Source organism: Galeopterus variegatus, unplaced genomic scaffold, assembly GCF_000696425.1.
Source record: "Galeopterus variegatus unplaced genomic scaffold, G_variegatus-3.0.2 Scaffold59, whole genome shotgun sequence".
Taxonomy (NCBI): domain Eukaryota; kingdom Metazoa; phylum Chordata; class Mammalia; order Dermoptera; family Cynocephalidae; genus Galeopterus; species Galeopterus variegatus.
In genome coordinates, this window is record NW_007726170.1 from 577,669 (window position 1) to 601,102 (window position 23,434).

A 23,434-nucleotide genomic window follows, 5' to 3' on the forward strand; every position below is an offset into this window, starting at 1 on the left:
ATTACCCTGATATCTGCCTTCATCTTCACATGGCATTCTCCCTATGCGTGCACCTGTGTCCAAATTTCCCCTTTTTATAAGACACCAGTCATATTGGATTAGGGCCCCCGCAATGACCTCATTTTAACTCGATTACCTTTGTAAAGATCCTATCTCCAAATAAGATCATATTCTGAGGTCTTGGGCATTAGGACTCAAGCATATCTTTTGGGGGACACATTCAACCCATAAAACACCCTCCTCATCCACAACCCACAGTGATCCCCTCCAGGGTAAGTACCAAGGCCTGTCCTAAATACTTGTATTCTTCAGGCCTCAGTTTCACTCCCCACTCCGCTATTGTTATGCTCCAAACCCTTTCCCACACCCAGTCTTCCCTCCCCTACTATGTTCTTTCCTCCTTCTTTTTGCCTGGCAAATTCCTATTCATTCTTCACTTCTTACCTTAAATGTTACCTCCTCAGAGAACCCTTCTTTGATCACCCTCTCTACTATTTATTCTCTCATGGTTCTTTTTTCTTCCCAACACATCTCATATTCATAAGTATACATTTACTTGTGTGATTGATTAGTGGGGTGACAGACATTAACCCCTAGTCTGTAAGCACAGTGAGGGTAGGGACACACCTACCTACCATTGTCTTCCCAGTTTCATAGTGCATGATGCAGAGTAGAAACTCCATAAATATTTGCTGAATGAAAAAATGAATGAATGAATGAATGAATGGTGCATTTTGGATCCCCCATAGTACCTCGCATACTATGGGATTAGTGAGTGTTGAATGAATTATAACTATTTCTGTCTGTCCTTCAAGAGAGAGTAAGCTCCCCCTTGTATTAGTTATGTATCCTCTATGTATTAGTTATCTATGCTTCATAACCAATTACCCTGAAACTTAGGCCTTAACACAATAACAGTTATTATTTCACAATTTCTATGGGTCAGGAATTCAAGTAATTTTGCTGGTTGGGTGTTCCTGGCTCAAGGTCTCTCAGGAGGTTATATTTAAGATTTTGGCCAGGGCCACAGTCATCTGAAGGCTTCACTAGGACTGGAGGATCCACCCCTAAAGTGGCTCACACACTTGGCTGGCAAGTTGGTAGTTGGCAGGAGGCTTAATTACTACCCACGTGAGCCTCTCCATAGGGCTGCTTGAATGTCCTCACAACATGAATTGCAATGTATTTTATGACTTAATCTTGGAACTCATGCTCCATGATTTCCTCCGTATCCTATCCATTATACAGGTCAGCACTATTCATTGTGGGAGGGACTACAAAAGGGCGTGGATACCAGGAGTCAAGAATTATTGTGGTCCATGATGGAGGTGAATTATTTTCCCCTACTACTTCCCCACCCATTTTCAATCATGGAACTCTGTTCTTTGCCCTCCAAACACTTATCACATTATATGACTACATGTTCATTTAATTCTTTTAGTCTGTCTGCCTCCAACGGACTGTAAGCTCCACGAAGGCAGAGACTGCATCCGTCTGGTTCAGCACTGTACCCTCGGTGACCAGCACAAAGCATAGAGTAGGTGTTCAGTGAATGTTTTTGAATGAATTTTAATGATTTGCTTCTGTCTGAATTACAAGATGTGTTTCTGTTTGTTCTCCCCTCTGCACTGTAAGCTCCTAGCTCAGGGCCTGGCACAGAATTAAGGCTACTCTAAACGTTTGTTGAAATGGGCTGAATGATAAAGGGGCTTGGAGAATCGAGGGTGTCTGGATCTCGCTTCTCCAGGCCTCTCCAGCCGGATTAAACCTACAGAGCAGGAACAAAAGTCCGATAAAGCCTAGCAGCCACACACACCACCACCTTAGCAACACGGGAGGAGCTGAGACCGCAGGTTGCTTAGGGCGCATCACTTCCGGGATCCAGGGGTTGCGAGGGAAGCGCTTCCGGGGCAGCGGCGCGGAGGTGCGGAGGTGAGTGCGGCGGTGTGGGCGGCAGGGCCGGGGCTTCCCGGCGGGGCGGAGTCTGAGGTGCGGCGGGAACCGAGATAGAGGGCGGGCTCGGGCGCGGCGGTCGGTCCCTGGCGGAGCTGCTCGCCTGGCCCGGGCGTTGCTGTGACCGCGGCGTGAATAACTTCTCTGTACGCTCGTTAGAAAGTTACTACCTGCAGAGGGGAATTTGGGCCCCAGGAAGGCGGAGGGCCTCTCCTGTGCCTCCGAGCGCTTTAGGCATCGCCTTGGCCAGAACCCAGGGCTCCTGACGCCCATGTCCGGGACTTCCCTCCCACAGGTGCAGCATTAGGAGGAGCACGTGCTCCGGAGTCAGGTCTGGCCGGGGTCCGAATCCTTAGCATACCCGGTATTGCTGTGTAACCGTGGGCAAGTCACATTTCCTCTCTGGTTCTGTTTCCACCTCTGTAAAATGGACACGTAGGTTTTATCTGAGGCTTAAAGGATATGGTGAATGTAAAGCGCTTAGTAGGCTCATGGTGGTTGGTTCGTTGTATGAATTAATTATTTTTAAGAGAAGTGGGAAATAAATTTGTGAAATATCACACTTTTAAAATGGTGACAACAAATTCGGATTAATTATTTTGCAGGACCTTTGCACACCAGTTTCAGCCCAATGGCTACCAGTTGTGGCTCTGCCCTGAGAGGTAGCATAGATTTCCATAGCAGATATTTTAACCCAATTTTGAGCAGTCTTGGGAAGTTGCTAAAATGGGGCGGGTCTAGGTATACATTGCTATAAGGCAATAACTCATGACACTGGTTTTCTATTCCCCGAGTCTGTTTCAGTTGAATTCTCAGAACAGAATTTAAAAATCCCTTTATTAGAGAAGCCAAGAATCCCCTACTAAACATACTATGCAACGGGGAAACTAAGAGGTGGTGAGTCCTCTGGCAATTTTGGAATCTGGGTTTCTTAGTCTTAGAGAAGATTTGGTTAGTATTTGCTATGTCTTGAAATCTATACATGTCTCAGTGGTTATTTTTTTATTTTGAGACGTTGACCTATTATTTTCCCCCAATAATCTTTTTATTTTAGAACAGTTTTAGATTTACCAAGTTATTACGGAGATACTGCAGTGAGTTCCCATATACCCCATGCCCAGTTTCCGCTGTTATTAACATCGTACACTAATTAGTATGTTACATTTGTCACAATTAATGAACCAGTACTGATAATTTTTATTAACTAAAGTCCATACTTTATTCACATTTCCTTGTTTTTTCCCTAATGTCCTGTTCCAGTATCCTATCCAGGAGGATACCACATTACATTTAGTAGTCATGTCTCCTTAGGCTTCTCGTAGCTGTGATAACTTCTCTCATTTTCCTTGTTTTGAATGAACTTGACAGTTTTGAGGATTACTGGTCAGATATTTTGCAGAATAATCCTCAGTTGGGTTTTGTCTGTTTTTCTCATGATTGGACTAGGGTATGGGTTTTGGGGAGTGAGACCACAGAGGTAAAGTGCTATTTTCATCACATGATATCAAGAATACATACTGTCAGTATGAGTTAACACTGTTTGATGTTAACCCAGATCACCTGGATTGAGGTAATAGTCAAGTTTTTCCCCTGTAAAGTTATGCTTTCTCCCCCCCTTTCCATACTGTACTCTTGGAAGAGGGTCATTATGTATAGCCCACATTTCAGGAGTATAGAATTATGCTCCACACTTAAGGCAGAATATCCAAATAAATTATTTGGAATTCCAGTGGGAGATTTGTCTATTCTCCCTTTGTTTATTATTCAATCATTTATATTGGTATGGGCTCAGGGATATCTAGTTTATACTTTGGGTTATGACAGAGTACAACTTTATTTATTTTGTTGCTCAAGTAGTTCCAATTTTGTGGAGGGGAGGAATAATGGGAAGTTATTGCTTGATGGGTACAGAGTTTATGTTTAGGACAACAAAGCTTTGGAAATAGAGGTGATTGTGAATGTAATTAATTCCACAGAATTTTATGCTTAAAAATGGTTAAAATGGCAAATCTTTTTTTTTTTTGTCTTTTTCGTGACCGGTAAGGGGATCGCAACCCTTGGCTTGGTGTCTCCCGCACTGCACTCAGCCAGTGAGCGCACCGGCCATCCCTATATAGGATCCGAACCCGCGACGGGAGCGTCGCTGCGCTCCCAGCGCCTCACTCTCCCGAGTGCGCCACGGGCTCGGCCCAAAATGGCAAATCTTATATGTATTTTACAGCAATAAGAAATTAAAAGTAAATAAGTAAAAATTATGAAAAAGCAAATGTAGCAAAAAAAAAAAAAAAAAAAGGAATATTATTTCTCCTGGCCTCTACTTCTGGGTCTTCAACCAGGGGAAGTACGACCTCCACTTCCTTTTCTCCCTATCTAGGGATGTTTAAGTGATTTGGGCTTTCATGGTGTTCAGTGGGAAGGAAAAAGATGCTAAATGTTCATATAATTAACAGGACAGTTCCATGTGATAAAGAAATGTCCTACCTAAAATGCCTTTGGTTTTACTGCTGAGAAATGTAAGAAGTCCCCATGGTAAAGTCTGGTTAGTTTAAGAACACCATATCACTAAAACAGCTTATAAAAAAGAGAAGTGCTCAGTTTTTTGTTTTTCACTTGAATTCATGTGAGACTCCTGGGCTAGGCTTCAACGAGGAAAGCCCCTATAATCAGAAATATGGTATCCAGACCAGGTCAGGTGACATTAAACTTGATATAATCTCCCAGGGAAAACAAAGAGAGAAGGGGCTCAGCACTGGGGGGTCATAAGGAAGTACCCCTTCTTTTCAAATAGATCTACCAAATCTATCATATGCTCACTTGTATTTTCTGTCCAGTGGTCAATTGTACATTCATTAAAGATTTAATAACAGAAAAAAAAAATTCCAATTTTGGCCTTTGGGAGCTCTTTCAATTGGCTTCTGATCCCTTTGACATACCCCCCTCAGTGTGTTTTTTTGTTTGCTTTTTTTGAGCAATTTCTTACTTTCTCTTCCAAGCTCATTTTGTATATTTCTGCCCTCTTCCTAGAATTAGCCATTTGCCAAGGGACCTTCGCTCCTTTTACTGGAGAATGTCCCAGAAACCAAGATCTGGGTGCTAGGTGTCCTCATTGCTACTGGGGTGTCCTTCCTTCTAGACTCTCTCAGTGGACAGAGCAAGAAATATATGTGTATATACACATATCTATAAATATTTCTATATGTAACCACCTGGATCTATATTAAGTTAAACTTAGTGGTGCCTCAATGTCTCATCCATTACCACATGGATTCTTCTAGCTTCCTCCTCTTGCTTATCTGTAAACTCCCACTCCACCTGTGACAAACCTGACTCTCACCATCCACCATCCAGTTACTTAATTGTTCAATTGGTTTTATTATTTTTAACTTTTTCATGTTTACTTTTGTATAGTGGTTTTAGAAATGTTCGCCTGTGTCCCCTGTGGGAAACAACTTTGTCACCAAGAGTACAGTGCCTATATACAGTTCCTTTTGCTTTCAGTCTTACTCCAAAGTTACTTTGGTCAGCACCTTATTCCCCCCTCCCTCAGTGAAGTTGTTTAATACATTTAGATTCAGAATGTCACATACCGCATTCCATCTTGGGATACCCCTCCCTCCTAGCCATGATTTTTAAAACATTTGCATACAATGTTTTAAATGTTTGCATACTCTTTGTATTATACAGTATAGTTTTCCCTCCTTCAGGGATTATTTTAACTTTCAGATTTCACCTCAGCAATCCTACTGGCTCTCTCTTCAAAGTATATCTGTAAGCTGAGAATTTACAACCTCCACTGCTACCACCCTGGTGCAGGCATGTCTTTTGACTGTTACAGTAGTCTTTTAATTGGTCTTCCTGCTTCTACTCTTATCCCCTACAGTCTGTTCTCAACAAACCAGCCAGAGGGACCACTTTGAAATGAGTTAGACCATGTAATATCTTTGCTAATAACCTTCCAGTGGTTCCCTGTTACTCAGAGAAAAAGCCAAAGTCTTAATAGTGGCCTGCATGGCCTTACACAGCTTGCTCACTCTACTGTTCTCATTGATCATGATGCTCATTCCTGCCCCAGGACTTTTGCCCTTGCTGTTTCTCCATCCTGGGATAGTCTAGCAGATATTTAAATGACTTATTCATTTGCTTTCTTCTTAACTCTGCTGAAATGTCACTTTCTCAGAGAGGCTCCTCCCTGACTACCTCATATAAAGTAGCACCCCTTCTTCCTCCCTCCTTTATATTTTCTCGTAACACTCACCTCTGACATTACATTATATGTGTACGTGTGTGTTGGAGTGTTCCCAGATGGATGCAAGCTCCATGGCAGGGACTAGATTAGTGTTTGGCACATAGTAAATACTCAATAAATATTTGTCCAGTGAATGAATGTCTCAGACCACCTGTATCTGGCATTCAGGGATGAGCCACAAGGGGTCCAGTAACCTCATGAAATTATTTGCCATGTTTAGTAATAAATGAATACGCACTTTTCATTAAATTCTGGTAGGGGTACAAGAATCCCCAATGTATAAAAATTTGCCCTTAAGTATGTCTGGAGCCTCGTAGGGCTAGAGACATTGCAGGATAGTCAGTGCTGCCTTGACTTGCTGGGAGAGCCTAAGAAAGCCCATGATGGCCTCTGAGTTCCTCCTCCTCATTGTTAGATGATACAGTTGGTTGAGGCATCTGCTCTGGTGTTAAAGGTGGGAAACAGAGACATAGACTTTGTCATCTACCAAATATTTATGAGTCAGGCCCTGGGATAAGCTTGAGATGGACTCAGTTCCTGCTGTCCAAGAGATTATAGTGGATCAAATAAAAAACAGTAAGCTCCAGTGTAATATTTCTGAAGCAATAAAAACACTTAAAAATTTGATCCAGGACATGCTCGTACATACTTGGATGTAGATGGATATAACTTAAAAAAAAAAAAGTCTTAGGACACAATACCAGCCCTTACTAATGTGATAAACTCTGATAATTTCTATTGTTGTTTATTTAATTAAATAAAGTTCTGGTTAATAAAGTTGAAAAAGTGCTGGTTGCAGCCTCCTAAATGGTTTCTGTGGCTCACTAACAGGTCATAGCCTGCAGTTTGAAAACCACTGAACTAATATCAACCTTCTTCACCCCTTTTCCCACTTGTGCACTCATTTCATTAAACACTTACTAAGTATCAGGAAAAAAAAGAAAAAGAAAACCATTGATCTAATGGGTAAGAGCTCTGGCTCTAGAAAAGCCAGTCAGTTTGAATTGTGACTTTGCCACTTATCGGCAAAGTGATCCCTGAGTAGGCCACCTAACCTCTCCAAGCCTTGGTTTCCTTATCCTCATTAGTAATATGACCTCCCAGAGTGGTTTTGAAGTAATGAGATGCAGACTGTAAAGTACTGTGCACAACACCTGGCAAATAATTTGCTTGCTGCTGCTGCTGCTGCAACAATGACAGGGGTCAACAAAGCCCATCTCGGAGTATAGGGAGTAAGTGCCTCCTAGATGAGATCTGAAGGATGAGTAGGACTTGTGTGACTTCTGTAATCAGGGAAGGAAAATCTAGAAATACTGGCAAATGGTCTGCGAAGTAAAGCACAGAGATACAGAGAAAACTAGATGAGTTTGAATGCATATACAATATGTGTAGAGTATTTATGTTTTCCAGAAACTTTTCACAACTCTCCTATTTACACCTGTGCTGTGCAGTAGGGAGCCTTTGGCAATATGGGACTATTTATAGTTAAGTTAAAGTTAAATAAAATTCATATTACAAATTCAGTTTCTCCGTAAGCGCATTCAAATGCTCAGTAGCCACGTGTGGCTGGTGGCTACCATTTGGAGAGCATATAGAACATTTCTATCATTGCAGAAAGTTTTATTGGCAGTGCTTTATTACACCCTAACAAAAGTCTTGGAAGAAATTAGATAGGGCATAGATTTTTCTTTTAAATTGTATTCATTGTTTTCATAACATTCTAAAAAATAATGCTCATTACTCCTATCACCTTAAGAGCAACTTATTTACTATGACCTTTTTTGATCTTCAGCCAGTGAAATCAGCTTATAGGTTGTTTCAAGCACAGTATTTATGCAGTTGTTTACTTTTTTAAATTAATACTATTTTGCAAAGACTTTGCTGATTTGATACACAATATTTATGTTTTTCATTTTAGTGAAGGGGGACTACATCATAATGTTCCATAATTGGGTTAACTGCTTACTTATTGTTGGACACTTAAGTTGCTTCCTGTTTTTCAGATTATGAATAGCATTGTCATGAAGTTTTTTGTATCTGGAGGTTTTTCTTCTTTTGAATTGTTTCCTTACTATAAATTCTAGGAAATAATTTATTCTACTAAAGGATATAATCACTTTTATGCCTCCTGTTATATATTGCCTAATTGCCCTACATATGCTAAAGCTTGGAAAAGATGTTGCTGCTTGGCTCATGAGAACATCAGGTCTCTAAGGGGTCAAGAGATTAGCCCAAAGCATAGCTTTGAGCTGATAGAGTTGGGGTTTGTGTCTCCCACTTTCCTGACTTCTGGCCTGGTCTTTCTGTTATACCAGGCCAGATATTCATAACAATGTTGCTGTTAGTAACATAAATGTATTGATAAGCCCAGAAGGCTTGTTACAGCCTTAAGCATAAAGCTTGTGGTCAAGGGCATTTTAAAAAGTGTACACTTTATGAGGTGCAACTGTGAAGAAATGAGAACACTTTCTTAAACCTTGCTATTCACATGGTGGTGCTCCGTAGGGGCTGTATGTTTCCTCCGATGAATCTGTTCTTGCAGTTGCCTTGGAATTCACTTCAGGCCAGTTTATGAGCCACCCCAAACAAACTGCCTGGAATCTGAGTGTCATACCTTGTATTTGACCAAAAATGGTATTCCTGAGCTTGATGCCCCACCTGATTCACCACACTTGGAGCCAGATGATGTTGGGTTCTTTCCAAAAGTCAAATCCTTCCTGGGAGGATGAAGATCTGCCAGCTCTGAGTATTCTTAAAAAAAAAAAAATGGGCCTCAGGCTTTGAAGGCCATTCCCAAAGTAGACAGAACTGTTATGAAAAGTGGCCAGCCTGTTGGCCTAGGCACATGACCTTCAGAAGTGACCAGGTTGAAAGGTAAACATTATACATTTGTGTAAGTCCCACTCTGTTTACTTAGAGGTCATTTTTATTATCCTTCAGTCACTCCTTCATGTTGGAAAAATGTTGCAAAGCAGTGAAGTGGCAGAGCCAAGGAGGAGGAAGTTCTTTAGGATGGTCCCTTTAGCCTGGGGCCATAGAAATATTATACAGGCCGTGCGTGAATTTTAAATTTTCTAGTAGCCACACTTAGAAAGCAAAAAGAACAGGTGAGATTGTTTTTTTTTAATTTGGTAAAATATACTTAACATTAAATTTATGATTTTTAACTGTAAAATTCAGTGGCATTTGCAATGTTGCATAACCATTACCACTGTCTATTTCCAGAACTTTCCCAAACTGAAACTCTACACCCATTAAACAATAACTCCCCATTCTCCTTCCCCCCAAGCCTGGTAACCTCTATTCTACTTTCTGTCTGTGAGTTTGCCTACTCTATGTACTTTATTTAAGTGGAATCATATAATATTTGTCTTTTTGTGTCTAGTTTATTTCAGATATGTTTATTCACATTTCATAATATTTTCAAGGTCCATCTGTGTTGTAGCATTATCAGAATTTCAGTCCTTTTTAATGGCTGAATAATACTCCCTTGTAAGTATATGCTACATTTTGTTTATCCATTCATCTTTTTTTTTTTTTTTTTTTAAAAGATGACCGGTAAGGGGATCTTAACCCTCAACTTGGTGTTGTCAGCACCACGCTCAGCCAGTGAGTGAACCGGCCATCCCTATATGGGATCCGAACCCGTGGCCTTGGTGTTATCAGCACTGCACTCTACCGAGTGAGCCACAGGCCGGCCCTATCCATTCATCTTTTGATGGACTCTTGGTTCTTTCCATCTTTTGGTTACTGTGAATAATGCTGTGAACATTGGTGTACAGGTATCTGAGTCCTTTCTTTCAATTCTTTTGGGTATGTACCTAGGAGTGGAATTTCCAGATCATATGATATTTCTGTGTTTAACTTTTTGAGGAACCACCAGCCTTTTCCACAGTGGCTGCAACATTTTACATTTCCACCAGCAATGCACGTCAGCACCACGCCCACCCAGTGAGCAACCGGCCATCCCTATATGGGATCCGAACCCGTGGCCTTGGTGTTATCAGCACTGCACTCTACCGAGTGAGCCACAGGCCGGCCCTATCCATTCATCTTTTGATGGACTCTTGGTTCTTTCCATCTTTTGGTTACTGTGAATAATGCTGTGAACATTGGTGTACAGGTATCTGAGTCCTTTCTTTCAATTCTTTTGGGTATGTACCTAGGAGTGGAATTTCCAGATCATATGATATTTCTGTGTTTAACTTTTTGAGGAACCACCAGCCTTTTCCACAGTGGCTGCAACATTTTACATTTCCACCAGCAATGCACGAGGGTTCCAATTTCTCCACATCCTCTCCAACACTTATTTTCCATTAAAAAAAATATATATAATAATAACCATGCCATTGGGTATGGCTATTATCTCATTATGGTTTTGATTTCCCTAATGACTAGTGAAGTTGAGGATCTTTTCATGTGCTTATTGGCCTTTGTATATCCGTTTTGGAGAAAAGTCTATTCAAGTTTTTTGCCCATTTTTAAATTGGGTTGTTGTGCTTTTTTGCTGTTATGTTATAGAAATACCTTGTATATTCTAGGACTAGACCTTCCTCAGATAAATGCTTTACAAGTATTTTCTCCCATTTTCTGGTTTGTCCTTTCACTCTCTCGATAGTGTCCTTTAATGCGCAAAAATTTTTAATTTTGATGAAGTCTAATTAATTTTTTCTTTTGTTGCCTCTGCTTTTGCTGTCATATCCAAGAAATCATTGCCAAATCAGTGTCATGAAGATTTCCCCCTATGTTTTTGGCTACGAGTTTTTTTTTTTCTTCTTTTTTATATAAGATGACCGGTAAGGGGATCTTAACCCTTGGCTTGGTGTTGTCAGCACCACACTCAGCCAGTGAGTGAACTGGCCATCCCTATATAAGCTCCAAACCCATGGCCTTGGTGTTATCAGCACCGCACTCTCCCGAGTGAGCCACGGGCCGGCCCTTATCTAAGAGTTTTATAGTTTTAGCTCTTAAATGTAGATCTTTGATTCATTTTGAGTTAATTTTTGTGTATGGTGTACGGTAAAGGCCCAACTTCACTCTTGTATGTGTGGTTATCCAGTTTTCCTAGAACTGTTTGTTGGAAAAACTATCCTTTCCCTATTGAATGGTCTTGGTGCCCTTCTCTGAAAATCAATTAACTATATATGTGTTGACCTAATGGAAGAAACTGAGGCAAAAAATATAAAAAACAAAGAACTTATTTGGGCCAAGACTGAGGACTACAGCTGGGGGGACATAAATTAAAGTTGCCCTGAATATGTGCTCTGCTTGGCAGCAGTTACAGATTTTTAAGGGAAAAGAAGTTGAGGGGCAGTTCTAAAGTTGTTTGCCAAGAATTTACATTGGTTCATTTAAATAACATAAGCTGCTGATTGGCTATACATTGCTCTTTGCTTCATAAATTTCAGAAACATTGCAACAACAAAAAGGGTTAGGGTCACGTTGTATAACTTGTGATAACATTTGGGTAGTTTCTACCCACTGGTGGAGGCAGCTAGTCTGAAAGCTACTATTAAAACATGGCTTTTATCCTGCACATGGGCAAGGGAATGTGACTGAAAGCCCTTTACTCACATCTGTCTGAGCCTGATAAGTTTAGCAGACCTCACATTCCGTAGATAGCTCTAAGCCACTTTTCTTTCTCATATGTGTTTATTTCTGGACTCTATTCTAATCCATTTGTCTGTATGTTGATTCTTATGCCAGAACCATACTGTTTTGGTTTCTGTAGCTTTGTAGTAAGTTTTGAAATTAGAAAGTGAGTCTTCCAACTTTGTTATTCTTTTTCAAAATTAGGTGAATTAATTTTAATAATATAATCAATGTAACCCGGAACGTCATTTCAACAAATAATCAGTATAAAAACATTATTAATGATATCTTTTACATTCTTATTTTCATATTAAGTCTTTGAAATTGGGGGTTTATTTAACTTAACAGCTATCTCAGTTCAGACTAGCTGCATTTCAAGTCTTATTATTGCCATGTGTGGCTTATGGCCACCATATTGAATAGCTCAGATTTAGCAGGAAATTGCATTGTGGCACAGATCTCTGAAAACACAAAGGGCATTGGATTCAGGTTGACTTGATTCCAAACTAAATTTGCCCCTTTATTGTTGGGATGGGCAGAAGAAAGCCATTGGGGGGGGTTCTGTAGTAGAAGGAAAACAATTCAGTAATACCAGGGGAGGAGAAGGGTGACAAGCAAGTCCTGTTGGGGAGGTGACATTTGAGCTCAGCCTTGAAGGTACATTGAGAATTCACCAAGCAGTCAGAGTGGGAAAGGACATTCTTGGCAGAGTGTATTGCTTGGGCAGAGGCCCAGGATTTTGAAAGAGCCTAGTATGGTTGAGAACCATGGGCAGTTCTTACAGCTCGACCAGGGTATTAGGAGTGGGGGGATTCTGGTGAAGGGAGAAGCTAGAGAGGTGGACAATGGCCAGACCTGCCACCACTGTCCCTGTCATACATGCCACCAGCATTTCTTGTATGGGTTATTGGTTCTCCTCACCGGTCTCTCTGTGTCCACTTTGCCCCCTCCCATGTTGTTCCCCCCTGACATTTAAAAATATAAGTTAGATTATGTCACTTCTCTGCTCAAAACCCTTCGGTGGCTTTACATTTTACTCAGTCAAATTGGAAGTGATAGGGTCTTACAAGGTCTGCCCCTGCTCCTCTCTGATCTTACCTCCTTTCACTCTCCCTCCTGATCACCATTCTCTGGCTTTACCGGTCTCATTTTCCCATGCTGGGGCCCCTACCTTTACTTTTTTCTCTGCCTGGAATTTACTTCCCTCAGATACACAAATGGCTCACTCTCTCGCTTCATATTTCTGCTCCTTTATTCCTGTCTCTTTTCTTCAAAGAGGCCTTTCCTGTGACCCTATACAAACTAAAATGATGTCTTTGTTTTTTCCAAAACAGTTATCACTACCAGGCATATCACGTCTCAGTGTGTTCATTGTCTGCCACGGTCCTGAGTCTGTGGGCCCCAAGAGAGCAAGGATTTGTCTGTTTTGCTCACTCTTCAGTGCTTGGTGTTTAATAAGTATTTGTGGAATGAATGATTGGATGAATAAATAAACAAAACCTGAAACATAACAGGCCTTCAGTAAATATATATTGATTTGAGATTTTGTTGAAGTGTTTCCCTTTGCATTTACTTATTTTCCTTAATTTATATTTGGAAAACTTCAAACACAAAAAAGTTGAAGGAATTGTTCAATGACTATTCGTATATCCTCTACTTAGATTCAAGAATTGTTAATATTCACCACAATTGCTTTACAAATTCTTGCATATATGGTGTGTGCATTTATTCAAGTGAGACCATTTAAAAGTCACTTGTAGAAACATGACACTTACCCTTTGCATTTAGAAGTTGGCTCTGGAGAGTGGTGAGTCAGAAGAGATCTCAGACAGTGGGCAGCTTGGGCCATGGCCTCCAACCTGGACTTCTCACCTCCTGAGGTGCCTGAGCCCACTTTCCTGGAGAACCTGCTACGGTATGGACTCTTCCTGGGGGCCATCTTCCAGCTCATCTGTGTGCTGGCCATCATCATACCCATTCCGAAGTCCCATGAGGCGGTGAGTCCTTCCCGTGAGCCTCAGCCCTTCTGAGTGCCAAGCTGGGTTTTGGGCACTAACACAGGTACCACCACAACCCAGATCAGCAGCAACTATTCTGGGCCTTACTGGTTGAGTGTGTTCCTGAATTTCCACCTGGTGATTGAACCACATGACTTTTTCTTCAATCTGTTGAACAGATTTTTATCTAGTGCCTGCTACATGTTAAACTGTGCTAAAAGTTGTGGTGTCTGCCTTCAAGGAGCTTCTAGTCCCTAGGGGGAAGGCAGATATCAAAAAAATGCTCACATGTGCTCCTGTGAGGAGTGCAGAGTGCAGTGAGGGTATATAACAAGGGGGAGGACCTGATCTTACCCCGAGGAGGTCTGGGCTGCCTCCCCTCCCCCACCAAGGAGACAGTGTTTGAGCTGAGACTGAAGGAATGAGCAGGCTTCTGCTAGGTGAGGTGGGTAAGTGGCAAGGACAGCATTCCAGGGAGATGGAGCCACATGTGCAAGGAACCTGAGGAATAAAGGAATGGGCCAGTTCAAGGAACTGAATGAAGGTGACTGTGGCCGGATCACAGAGGGGACATGGTAAGAGGTATAGCCAGAGGTGTGGGCAGGACCAGAGGGTTTTAAGTAAAAGAATGGCATGATGAGTTTGGCTTTTTTGTTGTTTTGACTCATAAGTGTCTTTATTCTATAACATATACCCTCCTTTCCCCCTCACCCCCATTTTCTCATGACATTAATTTGTGGAGAAAGCAGGCCATTTGTCACCTATGATATCCACATACCAGGATTTGGCTGATTGCTTCTCTGTGTTGTCATCTAACATGTTTCTCTGTTCCCCATATTTTTTATCAACAGGAGGTAATATCTAAAGGCCTGATTCCATTCAGATCGGGTTATTTAGGGTGAACACCTCATAGCTGGTGCTGTGTACTTTGTATTGCATGTCATCAAAAGGCACATGTTGTCTTGCTGCATTTAGAGATTCTAGGATTGATCAGCGGGTTGAGGTGGTGGTAACTGATCCCTCCATTATAAATCCACCATCAGTCTTTCATCTGAATGGTTTTAGCATTCCTTGATGATCATTGCTTGGACCCATTATTTCCTTCTGCATTTATTAGTTGGAATTCTTCAATGAAAACATTTCCCTCATCACCTGTATGGTTACTCTGAAATGTTGATCATGCTGAAAGACAGGATAAATGCTTGGTTCTTTCCCTTTATCAATTTTTAGAGTAATGAGTTCAGTCCCTTGTAAGCTACAGTGTTGACCAATGAAGCTTTGGTTTTCATATCATTTTGAACACATATTTTTATGGAATTTATATGTTTTAATTAGTTTTTTTTTTTTTTATATGCTCAAATTGTCTCTCTGGGAGTCCCTTCAAGTTGATATCTTTGCTCTTTGTCGTACTTTATTAGTCTTTGATAGCTTCCTTGTTTCCTGGCTCAGTAAGATGCCCCAGGCTCATTTTGTCCATTTCCTGCCCTGGTCCTGGAATCAATCATTTCTCCTAGGATTTGGCAGATTGCTTTTTAGCTGGAAAATAGTATTTAAAGACCAGAATTGGAAAATTAGAAGTGATCGGCGATACTGAGCTGTGATTGCTTCTAGGCCTTTTCGATGAGCAGAGATAGAAAATTTTTTTTAAGAAAAGAAAAAAGAGTTGTGAGTTTATATCAGTAATTGCAGCTCAAATTTAAGATTATGTTTTTATTGGGCTGGCTGGTTAACTCAGTTGGTTAGAGTGAGAGATATACTAGTATCTCTTTATCTTATGCTGAAAATCTTATTTCCCAATACCATTAACAAAATAACTTATTTGCTAGATTCTTCTGTATCAGAGGTCCCCAAGACCACCCCCAGGGTCAGTGATTTACTAGGAGGACTCACAGCTGTGATCTATCACAGTGAAAGGACACAAAGCAAAATTAGCAAACAGAAAAGGTGCATGGGGTGAGGTCTGAAGGAAATCAGGTGCAGGCTTACAAGAGTGCTCTTCCATTGGAGTCACACAAAATGTGCTTAATTCACCGAGCAAAGGAGTTGTGACAGTATGTCTGAAGTGTTGTCTAGCAGCAAAACTCATTAGAGAGTCAGCATCCAGGGTTTTTATTGGGGACTGGTCACATAAGCATCCTCTGCTTAGCATGTACCGAAATTCCATACTTCGGTGAAAGCAGGTGTTCAGCATAAACCATATTGTTTGCACAAACAGCGTAGGCACAATGAGCCACTCTTATCAGTTGGGAATTGTGGGAATCACCTGAAATCCAAGTTCCTAGATGCCAGCCCAGGGCCAACCTAGCAAGTAGGCATTTCTAAGGATAGCAGTTTATGTTAACTATTCTGCACACCTACAGTATACTAATTATAGTTTTAAAATAGCTATATTGTTTTTTACTACTAACAGTAAGACTCAGAACGAAATTTAAATTTTCTCTGTGGTTCTTTTCTGGCCTTAAAATATGTCCCTGTAGGTATGTATTGTCAAAGTACTGTGGTTAGTAATTGTTTTCTTCATATAGCTATACTCCCTTTATAACATAGTTTAATTTGCTTATATTTGTTTTTTAGTTTTTAGGGATTTTTTTGCCTTTTTGATTTAATTTGTTTTAAATTATATAAAACATTCATATACAACATTTTCCAAAGTCAGAACTATATAACAAGGTACATTGACGAAAGTTTCCTTTGATCTCATTATCCTCCACCCTATTCCCTTCCTCTCCCCATTTTTATTATTTTATTATTATTATATTATTTTACCTTTTTTATTCTTTTGATTTATCTTTCCTTTGTTTCTTTTTGAAAACATAAACAAATGTATATATATGTGTGTGGTGTGTATATACATATATATTCATATTCCCCCTTTTGATACATAAAAGATAGCATGTTATTAAACACAGTTTTGCACCTTTCTTTTTTCAGTTAACAATATACAGTATATTCTGGAGACGCATGTATCTTGGAGATCACTATGTCCTGGAGATCCTGCCTGTGTAGCTGGGAGAATGATGGGGATTGACTGATACAGTGGGGAACTGTGACGAAGGAGCAGGCTTGTTGGGTGTGGAGAGGAGCATGTTGAGTTCAGTTTTAAACAGGTGACTTTAAAGTGTCCAGGTGATTCTTTGAAGAAAGCAGGTGGATTTACAAGTCTGTAGCAGGAGGACGCTCTGGCTGAGTGTTGACCATCATTTGGGAGTTGATAAGATGTCATTGAAGCCATGGGAGGGGAGGAGGTCTCCTATGGAGAGAATATGGAGCAAGATGAGAAGAGGGCCTAGGACAGAGCCTTGAGGAGCTCCAGCATTTAGGGGACAGGCAGGTAAGAAGGAGCAGCCAGTCAAGGAGGGAAAACTGTGGTGAATGAAGATGGGCTGGTGGCCTTTGGGTTGTTCTGTCCATCTCTTATTTTGGTATTTTGAGAAGATCAAGATTGGAGTTTTTCTACCCACAATTATATCACACTTTAAAAACATAATCCCTGTGCTATTGGCCTCTGTCCCCACAGACATGGCATGCTATTGGGTATTATAAATAACAAACAATTTTTATTGTCATTGGCCACCGATGAAGCCTGCTAAGAGTCCCAAGGGAGGGAGGTGATGAATGTTCTTGTTATGTAGGCAGAGATGTAGAGTCAGAGATGTGTGGCCATTTGGAGAGCTGGGAAGCCACTCACCTCCTGTTGTATTTTTAACCCTTCGAGGTGAGCTGCAGAGGCCTGGTCTATTCAGCAAACATTCAGAAAAGGGGACTCTTTAGTGATCTCCTTGAGGTTTTTAGTGGCATACTGGGTTAAGAACTTTGAGGCCTGGAGTTGACAAAGAGCTCAAAAATATGCTTCCATACCCCTCCCCTCCACCACCTTTAGAGGTTAATTTGGGACAACACATTCATCTTTTAAAATATAAATGTACTACATCATATCTCATTTTATCTTGCAGTTTAGGGGAATAAGGCTCACACAAGCAAATTGTCTTCATAACTAAAACTTATTATTATCTATTATAATTAAACCTGTTTTGGGCTGGCCAGTTGGCTCAGCAGGTTATTGTGCAGCCTTGTAACACCAAGGTCAAGGGTTCGGATCCCCTCACTGGCCAGCTACCCCCCCCAGACACACACACCATACCCCACAAAGTTGTTTTGGCTTTTTAAAAATATATATATAGCTTTTCAATGAGAGAATAGAAAAAAATACAGTACTGTTAATCTAATTTTTTATTGGTAAATCAGGACAGCAACTGGCCCCCAGTTATGCAGGGATTCTGCTGCTAGCTTTCCTCTGTGTGTCCCCATAAAGCAGACTTCTGTCATTCCTTATACTCCCAACTAAATGGAAACAAAACAGTATTCTGTGCATAAGCAAGATTACAAAGAGAGGGTGAGTGCCGAGACAATGCTGCTTGGAGGTTGTGCCTAACCGCTAGCTGGGATTTGGAATTTGGATGAAAGAAAAGAAGGGGGTTTTAACTTGGGAACAGAGAGCTCTTAGGGAGGAAAGGAGCCCTTGAGAGTGGGGGGCATCTTGTGGGGACTCCAGGCAGACCGAGGGCAATAGGGAGGTATCTGGAAGTAGAGGATGGCAGGAGGTGGGAGTGGGCACAAATGGGGTTGGGAGGACCCAGAGAACAATCCTGCTCTCTTTGCCATTTTGCTTAGGGCAAAATCATCCCTCTTGTTTGGCCTATAGAAACAAGGTTTATTAGTGGCTTTTTGGGTCAGAAGATAATATTTTTGGCTCCAGATGATGGGAAAGGCTTTGAAAAGAAGAATGTCTTTCCTGTTGTTCCAGTAAGCTGATTTTTGTAACTAGTTTATGACTTCAGTACTTCAGTACTTAGCAGATTATTTGAAAGCTCTTTTGGGGGTAATCAGGAAAGAAAAAAAGGAACACATACAAATGCTTCCCACCCCACCCCCTTCCTTTTCATAGTAGGGGCAAGAAACAATTTGTAAAACCAAAATCCAAGTCCCTAGAATCCAAGTCCCAAAATCCAAGCCAAATGAGAAGGTTTTCTCATTGACACCTCATTAAGACCTGAGAAAACAAACATTTGTTTGAACCTGATTAAGTCCTGGGCCACATGTAACCTAAGCATTTTCTTGAAGGCTGGATTCTAAAATATAAGATAGTAAATATCTTATATTTTCTGCCTAGTCCTGGATGGTAGATACATTTGGTCTCTCATGACAAGTCTGATTGATTGTCTGGTGGCCATGGGGACGAGGATTCTGGGGCTGCTTCTAGGCTCTGGAGGAAATAAAATTGATCAGTGATGTTTGCCGTGAGCAAAGGGCTAGGGAGTAGCAGCATGGAGGTCTGTGCTTGGGCTGGCCTGTGATTCTCCACCTGGCTGCACATTAAAACCATATGGGGAACTTTCAAAAGCCTAGACTGTGCCTATAGAGATTCTACTTCAGCTCTTCTCTGAAGTCTTGGATCAGTAGTTTCTTAAAGTGCCCTGGTGATTCTAATATGCAGCCACTGGTCTAGCCCTTAGATGATTTCCCTAAAGCACAAACCAATTTTAGGAGAACAGGAGATTTTCAGTTTTAAATGTGTTAAGTTTGAAGTAACAGCAAGATGTTCCAATGGGAAAGGAAGAGCCAGTGAGAAGTTATGGATAGAGACCTGGAAATTATTTTATCAACATGGCATTACTACTTAATATCCTAAGAATGAGTTGCTGAGCTTTTCAAGGGAAATTCAACTACTTAAAACCCTAAAAATGAGTTGCTGAGCTTTTTAGGGGAAATTCAGATTCAGGAAAGGCTTGAACTTGAGGCATGTCCCACCTGCTTAAAGTAGTTTCCATGCAATGCAGACATACTGAACGGAGGCGGTTCTGTCCCAGAACCCGAGAGCAGCAGTTGGGCCTCTGAGAGGGGTGGGACTAGGGACTCCATTGCTCACCAGGGACTCCATCACTCGCCATCTGCATACTCTCTGCCTCCCTGCCCTGCTGCTCTTCTGTCTTTCACTTCTGTCATGAGAGCCCTGCTTCCTCTGCTCACTGTCCCTATGGTGAGTTTAAGCAAGGCCACTGATAGCTCCCAAAGTTTACATCTTTCTGCTGTTGCATCCCAGAGAGAGCCTGCCTTCCTGCTTGGTCTCAGTTCCAGAATCCCCAGGGAAGGAACTGTGGCTGACCCAGCTTGGGACAGCTATGACCAGTGTGGGGGGAGGGGAGGGTCCCATGGAGTAACTGCTGGAGTGGGGGAGGGGAAGGTCCATTCCCATAGGAGCAGGAGCACTGGACAGACTAAGCCGGGGTCTCCATTCCTCTCGCTTTCTCAGGAGACAGGCAGAACAGTGGACAGGGGACCAGGACAGCACAGCCTCCCCCCAAAACACTGAGCAGTCCAAGGAGAGCATGTATAAAAGCCAGTGCCCACAAAGATGGTTGAGGAAAGCCAGTTCGATTTGACGAACACGCTGTGTTCAGGCTGTTCTCTTTCAGAGTTGGGTTTCGGTAGAATGAAGTTCATAACAGGAGTTCCTGGATCCCTAGGGGGTAGTCCCTGGGTAGGCTTCAGGAGTCTGTGTGCCCCCTGAAATTTCACATATTTCGTCATGTGAAATATGATGTTCACATGCTCAGGCACATTTTCTAGGGAGATAATCTACAGCTTTTCTGTCAGTGGAGTGCAGTAGTTTGAGGAGGTGGGAGCCCCATTCCAGGAGTTTAAGAAGTGGGGAATGAGGGAGGAAAGGTAGGAAGCCCATTCCCACTCCCTTCCCATAAGCCTGCCTGGGCTCTTTTTGGATCAGTTTCTACACAGAATCTTGATCCACTTAACCCTACGCAAGTGGGTGTTGACTTTTAGTTCAGCGACTCATATAGCAGATAGTAATAGTTCATCTGGCAATTAATCATAAAGTCTTCTAGTAGTTTAAATGTTGACTGTTCTAATCTCTTCATATATTTGTCACATCTCATCAGCCAGCAGTCAGCTGCCAGCTCTTAGAAGGCAGGTACCTTCACTTCCACTCTGTTGTCTTTGTTAATTGCCACAGTCTCTTCTTGTATTAATGGGGACTCTTCCTGTTGAAAGTTCAGAAACTCAGCTCCAGCAACTTCCCCCTAAAAGAAATGGTATTGGCTCTTGGAACTGGGAATTTTGAGATGCAGCTGGATTCATAGGCTCAAAGGGTCTTGAGGGCTCTGTCTTTCCATCTCCTGGCTTTCCTGGGAGTGTTGGCTTCCTTCTGCAGGCCTTGCCATGTGTCGGGAAGGATGGTCGGGTACCATTTCTGGCCAGGCCACATTTAGCTGCCTATTCCTGTGGCCACAGTGACTGAGAGTCCCCCAGAACCCCATGGAATAGGTAAAGGGCAGGGCCCCAATGGAAAGGGGTTGCTGGGCAGACAGAGACAACAAATATCCAGCATTGTGATCTAGTGGAGGAGAACTCACCAGAATTAGGGGTGAGAGTGGTAGCTTTCAATGTGATGCCCACATAGACTTTACCATCAACCAGAAAGCCTTACAGTATTTGGAGCCCTGAGAAGGGTGCAGCCTTTCTGTAGCACAGTGGGACAGTGGCCTAGAAGGTCAGGACTTTCTTGGAAAATTTTGCGCTATGGTCTTGATTTTATTTTCATCTTTATTTATTTTTAAAAAGATGACTGGTAAGGGGATCTTAACCCTTGACTTGGTGTTGTCAGCACCACGCTCTCCCAAGTGAGCAAACCGGCCATCCCTATATAGGGATCCAAACCCAAGGCCTTGGTGTTATCAGCACACACTCTCCCAAGTGAGCCACGGGCCAGACTTTGGTCTTGATTTTAAACTAGGCTCCTGGTTGCCAATGAGGGCTGCCATAATTAAATAATTAACTCGGACCTTAGGAGATAGGCTCACAGAACACCAACTCTGCAATTCTGGTGTGTATTTTTTTTAAGCTTGGGGGGAGTTTGCAGTTGTATTGGGAGGCAGGGTGTTTTTTTCTTAATGACCCGTTCCTGAGAGATTGCTGTGTGGTGGGCAGGGTGAGGGTATAAACAGCCACGGGTCTGGAGGTGTGTACCAGCTGAAGGGTCAGATGGCTGGACACACAAGGAGCCACAGACCAGCCAGCCAGAAGGGCCTGCAGAGTCGTGCTGAATTGTGTCTGGAATGAGCTCCCAAGGCTGTTCTTTCTAATCACAGTCCTTGCCTGCCAAGTGCATTCTGGACTCTGTGTCTGTTTGCCTTGTTGAACCCACGTGACGGCCTCCCCCGCTCCGTGTTTCCAGCTAGTCCCATCTTCTCCTCAAGGCCAGTGCTAGTTCCATCTCTGCAAGGTCTTCTCAGCCCCTGTCCTACCCAGGGCCTCAGGCAAGAGTGGCAGAATGGCACAGGCAAGAGCTTCAGCATTAGGCAGAGCTGTTCTGAGTGCTGGCCTGCCCTTGATTTGAGCCTCTGCGTCCTGAGCCATAAAAAGAGGACATTTGTGCCCAACCTCAGAGTTCTTGGGGGATCAAGTGAGATAAGGTGTGTGAGGGTACCTGAGCATAGCACAGTGGTTTTCTTTCCCTGGACCATTTTCAAGGAAAGAATGGTTTCAATCTGTGTAGAATGACATTTTGTCCCGATGTACAGGACTAACTCCACATTGAACGGTGTAGTGGAAATCATAAAATTCAGTGCACCTTCGCTGCTGGAAGGGATTTGATGCATTGTGGCACAGATTCGATTATTTGAATCTGATGAATAGCAGCAATTTCCTGGCCTGGTAAGCAGCTATAAAGCTGCTTCATTATTGATGGGGCTTGTGTCCACAAAGGACACCTTCACAGACCCAGGAACCACCTGGCAGTGGAGGTTTTCTTTTACTCTCAACAGGGTGATTGCTGAGGAAACTTAAAACTTGCTTCAGAGGAGGTACAATGTTCCCAGATTTAAAGGTGGGGCTGTAGGGTTTGTAGTCCACTGTCTGCCTGGCTTGTACTGGCAATGTGCATTTGAGGAAAAATGAAGTCAGCCATTCATCCAGAGTCATTCTTGTCAGCTACGAATTTGGAGCTACAGGCTCTGTGTGGCTAAGACCTCAGGATCCGAATCACATGTGCAGCAGCTACTTTTGCTTCCCTGCAGTGTGGGGGGAAGGTGGCTGTGCTGCACTGGGCTAGTCATCTAGTCCCAGTGTGCCTCACTTTCCTTGCTTGTCGGGTATGGCCCACAGTGGCTGTCTCATCAAGGTGATTGAAAGGCTCAGTGAGCTGATGGTTGTGAAGCGCCCACATGGTACACCTCCACTAAGGGTGCCTTCTCTTCTTCATTCCCCCATGGTGCCTGGCACAGTATGTGCACATACTGGCTGCAGATAGACAGGTGATGAATGCTGAGCCATTTATGCAGAGGATGATGGGGAACAGAGTACTGGGGAGATACTGGCTAGCCAGTAACCCAGCAGGCAAGTGGGCTGCACAAGGGGGTGTGCCTGAAGACAGGGCCAAGGCTGAAATGGAATGGCCCTGGAGGCCATGCTGAGTCTCTTGGAATGTAGCTCATACACCGTGAGAACCAGCAACATTTTTTTTTTTTTCCTTTTTGTCTTTTTTTTCCGTGTCCGGCAATGGATCGCAACCCTCAGTGTCGCGCCCGTACCGGACCGGGACCAGCAACGGGATTGCAACCCTCGGTGTTGC

At 42.4% G+C, this 23,434-nt stretch overlaps 1 protein-coding gene across 1 annotated transcript in view; it reads left to right on the forward strand.

Moving 5' to 3' along the window:
* The first annotated feature begins 1,882 nt into the window (after nucleotides 1-1,882).
* The window catches only part of MANBAL (mannosidase, beta A, lysosomal-like), a 27,594-nt gene continuing 6,042 nt past the window's right edge, over nucleotides 1,883-23,434 (forward strand). The window contains exons 1-2 of the mRNA XM_008575456.1: nucleotides 1,883-1,932; nucleotides 13,580-13,788. Of these exons, the coding sequence (XP_008573678.1) occupies nucleotides 13,639-13,788 (150 nt within the window). The 5' untranslated portion in view covers nucleotides 1,883-1,932; nucleotides 13,580-13,638. The remainder of the gene's footprint in view (nucleotides 1,933-13,579; nucleotides 13,789-23,434) is intronic.